At 39.6% G+C, this 6,000-nt stretch overlaps 1 protein-coding gene across 3 annotated transcripts in view; it reads right to left on the bottom strand.

Moving 5' to 3' along the window:
- Nucleotides 1-6,000, bottom strand: part of IMMT (inner membrane mitochondrial protein) — a 52,682-nt gene that overhangs the window by 28,421 nt on the left and 18,261 nt on the right. Inside the window, exons 5-7 of one of the 3 annotated variants that reach the window (XM_060187301.1) lie at nt 4,543-4,680; nt 3,143-3,238; nt 772-908 (exon numbers count right to left, since the gene is read on the bottom strand). In XM_060187301.1, the coding sequence (XP_060043284.1) occupies nt 772-908; nt 3,143-3,238; nt 4,543-4,680 (371 nt within the window). Of the gene's footprint in view, nt 1-771; nt 909-3,134; nt 3,239-4,542; nt 4,681-6,000 lie in introns of those variants that run through there. The other 2 variants (XM_060187302.1, XM_060187303.1) reach the window with 2 other exon arrangements.

Raw genomic sequence — 6,000 nt, 5'->3', positions numbered from 1 at the left:
CCCAGTCCCCACCTGCAGGGGGAAAGCTTTGCAAGTGGTGAAGCTGGACTGCAAGTGTCTCTGTCTCTCTCCCTCTCTATCTCCCCCTTCCCTCCTGATTTCTGTCTCTATCCAATAGATAAATAATGATAATAATAATAATAAAAAGGTGGGGCAGGTGGTAGCGCAGTGGGTTAAGTGAACATGCTGCCAAGTGCACGGACCAGTGCAAGGATCCTATTTTGAGCTCCCAGCGGAGCTGCCTCATGCAATGAAGCAGGTCTGCAGGTGTCTGTCTTTCTTTCCCCTTCTGTGTCTTCCTTTCCTCTCTCCATTTCTCTCTGTCCTATCCAAGAACAAGAGCAACAGAAATTGGGGGGGGGGGGGAGCCTCCAGGAGCAGTGGATTCATAGTGCAGGCTCTGGTCCCAGCGATAACCCTGGAGGCAAAAAAACAAAAACAAAACAACTCTTGTTCCTGAGGCTGGGGTCCCAGGTTTAATCCCCTATAGGATCATAAGAGAGAGCTGAGATCAATGCTCTGGTTTAAACACACACAACACACACACCAAAATCACAAGATAATAACCATTAAGAGAGAGCTGAGATCAGTGCTCTGGTTAAGAGACACACACACACACACACACACACACACACACACACACACACACACACACCAAAATCACAAGACAGTAACTCTAGACTGTTTTCACTTAGTAAGAAAGAATATTTCTAAATGCTGCAAATCTGCAAACAACTATTGCCATGTTTGATCACTCCTTGTTTGGCTCACCTCAGAATTGTCCATGGCTGTTTTCAGGATGTTAGAATGGGCGTTGACAGCCTGGACTGCAGCATTCTGAGCAGCAATGGCTTGCACAGTGATGGAAGCAGTTTGTTTCAGAGCATCTTCTAATCTCCTGGTTAAAGCTGAGGAAAAAAAGAACAGTTAAAAACAGACCCTTCCACCCACAAATGACCTTATTTTAAACTTTCCACTTTTCCTACTGAGTCTTTCATTACCTTTTCCCAAAAATAAAGGGAAAAAAAATCCACAGATTTAAAAGAAATAAATCTTCACTTGAAAGGGAGGGCAAAACAGCTCACCTACACAGTGTGCTTCATCTGCCATGCTCAGGAACCACACTGGAGCCTGCCCTCCACACTCCACTGGGGGAAGCTTTGGTGCTATGGTGTCTTTCCCTATCTCTGTCTCTGTCTCTATCTTTCTACCCAAAGTCATACAGGAGTGGTGAAGAATCAGCAATGACAAAAAAAAAAAAAAAAGGAAAAAGATTAACTATTGAATCTAGATGACAAATCTATGGATGTTCATTATACTATTTTCACTGTTATATTGTGTATATGAAAGTTAGTAATGCCTAGTTCTGGTTCCCTCTCTCTCTCTCTCTCTCCTATTTTATCACTAAATAAATAAAATATTTATTATTATTATTATTTTAACCAGAGCACTGCTCAGCTTTGGCTTATGGTGCTGTGGGAGATTGAACCTGGAGCCTCAAGCATGAGAGTTTCTTTGCATAACCCTTAAGCTATCTACCATCACCCAATAAGTAAAACATTTAAAAAATTTAAAAATTGGAGGTTAGAGGGGTAGCATAATGGTTATGTAAAAAGACTTTCATGTCTGAGGAATCAAAGGTCCCAGCTTCAATCCCCAGCACTAACATAAGCCAGAGCTGTGCAGTACTCTGCTGTAGGAATAACAGTAAGAATAATAATACTTAGGATATCTTTTGAAGAAAATGCCTACGTGCAAGGAAAAAGTCTAGGATATTTTAGACATTACCTATAAAAGGCTGTAAGTCCAGCATAACCACATGCAACTTTTCATTTTAAATAAAGATCATAAAGCTCTATAGTACCCATTCATCTCTTCAGAAGGAAGGAATACTCACAATAAATTACGTCACACTAAAATAATAGCTGGGAGGAATTAAAAAAGACAAGAAAACATGCAAACAAAAGGAGCTTAGACGTGAACAGTACTTAGGGTCATTACTTCTCTATGTTGTTTCCGGAAATCAACAAAAATCCTAACTTTAAAAAAAAATAAGGGATGATTTTAGATATAATGTTAACTTGAGACAATAACCATTTGAAGAGAGGAGAACAGTGAAAATACTAATCTATCAGACACTAGATGACATAAAAGTGGAAACTGTATTTCCAAGATGAAAAAAAATGATGATTTTGAGGAAAATAAGGATAAGATAGATGAACTCAAAGAAAACCAATGCATCTCAAGAACCTCTGCAACACAGAAAGAAGGAATACTGATGACAAAGTACCACGACATGAATGTGAAACTAAAATTCAAATGAAGACCAGAAAATATAAAGAAAGAAACCAAGAAAGTGTTTGGCTCCCATGACACATATAAGTGAATGGTGGGATAGCCATGCACAAGTAACATTAAACTACATGCGGCAGCTCAAGAGGTGGGGCAGATTTGAATGTTGAGACCACATGGAAAGTGCCACGGCACCAGAGGAGGCTCTGTATGGCCCGTCTCTCCATTTGAATGCAAAAGCATCCAAAAAGTGATGAAATTACAGGTATGCTTCAGAACCTGGTCCCATGAGAGAAAAATAGAAACCCAGCAAAAACCAAAATTTAAAACAAAAATGCTTCAGTTAGCTGGAATCCAGTAATTTATCTAATGCTCTATCTTCTACCAATGTCAGGTGAGGAGGCAACTGGAACGAGAGTATAAAAGCTGAATAATAAACTGGAGTATGCGCCATTCTGACACCCAAAAATAAATGTATGACTTTACCCAATAAAACACAATGAAGCTGCCAAACACAAACAGCTTCTGCTCCCTGGTGTATAAAGATTATATACTATTTACACACAGATCATACCAGCAAACTATAATAAAAACAAATGGCACCTGTGTTATTTGGGATTCTTGTTAATGTACAATAAGAATAACCCTTGTCACTAGAGTAAGAGAAATTTAGATGGCAGATGTGAAGAACACAAATGATGAAATAAAGGTGGTAAGCAGAGCAATGCTACTAGGGGACAAAAAGAAACCACAGCTACGTGATAGATGAAAACTTGTGTTGATGGGTGAAAGAAGACAGATGACCAACTTATAGACAACCCAAAGTACTTAAGTCATCTGGTTTACATACACTCAAGCTTAACTTGTTCTTGCTTCTCCTGTAGCGCAAGGCGAGCTGCTACTTCTTCAGGTGGTCGCTCCCTTACAGAAGTTGAGGATGCTTCCTCTTGCAGTAAAAGTAAATAAAAGGAAATCAAATTTCATCACAGAATTTCAACAACTAACGCGAATACAGGTTTCCTTCACCATCCAAAAGCAGAGCATTGCCGGGAATACAAAACACTTTTCCCATGAAAATTAATACTAAGAGCATTCTCAAACCCAAAAAGTCACCAGTCGTTATTCCAAATAAGAACATTTTACTACTTTCAGATAGCAGAGGAAACCTGTATAGAAAACAATCATTGTATTTACCAGTTATATCAACTTAGGGTATTTTCTTGGTAAGAAATCTAAAAACCACATCACATCACTCAGTGGTTCCATCATGAAGAAGAAATAAGTTATTACCTCTTAATCCCCTTGTTTCCAAAGACTTAGACAAACTGAAATATTAATGTGCCCAAAGCATTTTTTTTTTCCTTCCAGGGGTACTCGGTGCCTGCACCATGAATCCACGGCTTCTGGAGGCTATTTTTTCCCCTTTTGTTACCCTTGTTGTTTTATTGTTGTTGTGGTTATTATTGTTGTTGTTGTTGTTAGATAGGACAGAGAGAAATGGAGAGAGGTGGGATAGATAGAGGGGAGAGAGAAAGACACCTGCAAACCTGCTTCACCGCTTGTGAAGCGACCCCCCTGCAGGTGGGAGCCAGGGGCTCAAACCCAGATCCTTCCATCGGTCCTTGAGCTTTGTGCCATGTACGCTTAACCCACTGTGCTACCACGTGACCCCTCCAAAGCATGTTTATAGGCTTAAAAAAACAGTACACATATATAGTGTCACAATTTTACACCTTACATTTAAGCCTTTGATTCATTTTATGTTTATTTTTATCAATGGTATATTATATGGGTCCAATTTCACCCTTTTACATGTAAATGTGCAATTACCCAAATACCAAGAGACTGCCTTTTCCACACCTGAGCTTTCCTGGTTCCAATGTCAAGTATTCGTTGACCATACCTACCTAAATCCTCAGTTCTGTTCCATTGATGTGCTTGTTGATCTTTGCCAGTAGCATATAGTTTTGATAACTATAGCTATTTCCTTATTTGTTTATGTATCTATCTACCAGAGCACTGCTCAGCTCCAGCTTATGGAGATTATACCTGGGACTTGGAAGCCTCAGGCATGAGGATCTCTTTGCATAACCATTATGTTATCTCCCCAACCTGACTACAGCTTTATATTAGAACCTGAAACAGCAAGTATGATACCTCCTTTGTCCTTCCTTCTTAGAATTTTGCCTAGGCATTACACAGCTCTGATAATCAAGTTTATAAAACCACAAATATAAATCATTGAACTACCTGAAGCTGCAGGCTTGGGTTTTCCTTCACAAATTTCAGGGTGATTGGTTTTTTTATGTTCCTCAAGATGAACCGCAGGGGCTGGGACCGACGGTGTATCATCTGCTGCAGAAATAATGTGAGCTGCCTCTGTAGGTGCTACAAATATATTACTTCTGGTGTTTATGGTTTCTTGAATTAACAGAAATACTGAAGAATCAACTAGCACTGCTGCCCACTTTGGTCATAAAAATACAAAACATATGTACTGGCACTATTCAAACAGAGAAGAGGCACTATTCACTACATACATACATACATACATACATACATACATACATACATACATACATACCCACCCACATAATGAACAATAACTAGGAAAGCACAAGACAAAGAAAAGACTTGTCAGCATTCATCCACATTTTTACCAACACTACTCTCAGGTAAAGGTTCTATTAACAGAACTAAGTGACACTAATTCTCTGCTTTACCCACTGAGACATTCCCCTGCTACCAAAAATATTCCTTAATGACTCTGAAGAGATGGAAGGGGAGGTGTGAGCAAGGAAAGAAAAAGGTTTTAAGCACAAAGAAAAAGCACAGTAAAGACAATGTGTTGGAAAGAACAGAACTTGATTTAAAAAATACACTTAAGGCAGAAATTAAAATTCTTACAATGGCTTCCAAATACATGCACAAGAGGCTTCCCACTCCCTCTCAGACTTCATTTAACTGTTCCCCCTTATTCCATTCCAACTTTACTGGATCCTGGCTGGGATATGCCAAGACTCTGCATCAGTTAAACCCTCTACCCAGAAAACTTTCCTTCACTACCTTTCTTTTTCTCTTTTTTCCTTTTCTTTTTTTTTTTTTTTAATTGGATAGGACAGAGAGGAGTTGAGAGGAAAGGGGGCGATAGAGAGGGAGAGAGACAGAGACACCTGCAGACCTGCTTCATCACTTATGAAGCTTTCCCCCTGTAGGTGGGGAGCCAGAACTTGAATGGGGATCCTCGTGAGGGTCCTTGTACTTCATACTATGCTATGTGCGCTTAATCCACTAGCTTTTTATATGACTTAATCATTCATCTCTTTCTGGTCTTTGCTCAGATGACACTTTCTGGGTAAGACCTAAACTACTCCTTTTAAAATGACAATTCCCTCCTATATTTGTTACTGATAACCTACAGATTTCACTTGTGTATTTATATGTGATCTCTTTCCCCTCATCTTTCTAGGGAGTATTTGCAGCTATTTCTTTTTACTACTCTGCTCACTGCTATCCAACATCTAGAGGAATAGCTGGCACACAGTAGACCCTAATGCATATATACTGAATCAAAAAAGATAAAGTGATTTAATCAAGGTTAAAACTAAGAGGAAAGGGAGTTGGGCGGTAGTGCAGTGGGTTAAGCGCATATAGCGCAAAGCACAAGGGCCTGGCTTAAGGATCCCAGTTCGAGCCCCCGGCTCCCCA

This window comes from Erinaceus europaeus, chromosome 3, assembly GCF_950295315.1.
Source record: "Erinaceus europaeus chromosome 3, mEriEur2.1, whole genome shotgun sequence".
Taxonomy (NCBI): Eukaryota; Metazoa; Chordata; class Mammalia; order Eulipotyphla; family Erinaceidae; genus Erinaceus; species Erinaceus europaeus.
This window is presented reverse-complemented; position numbering and strand designations above follow the sequence as displayed.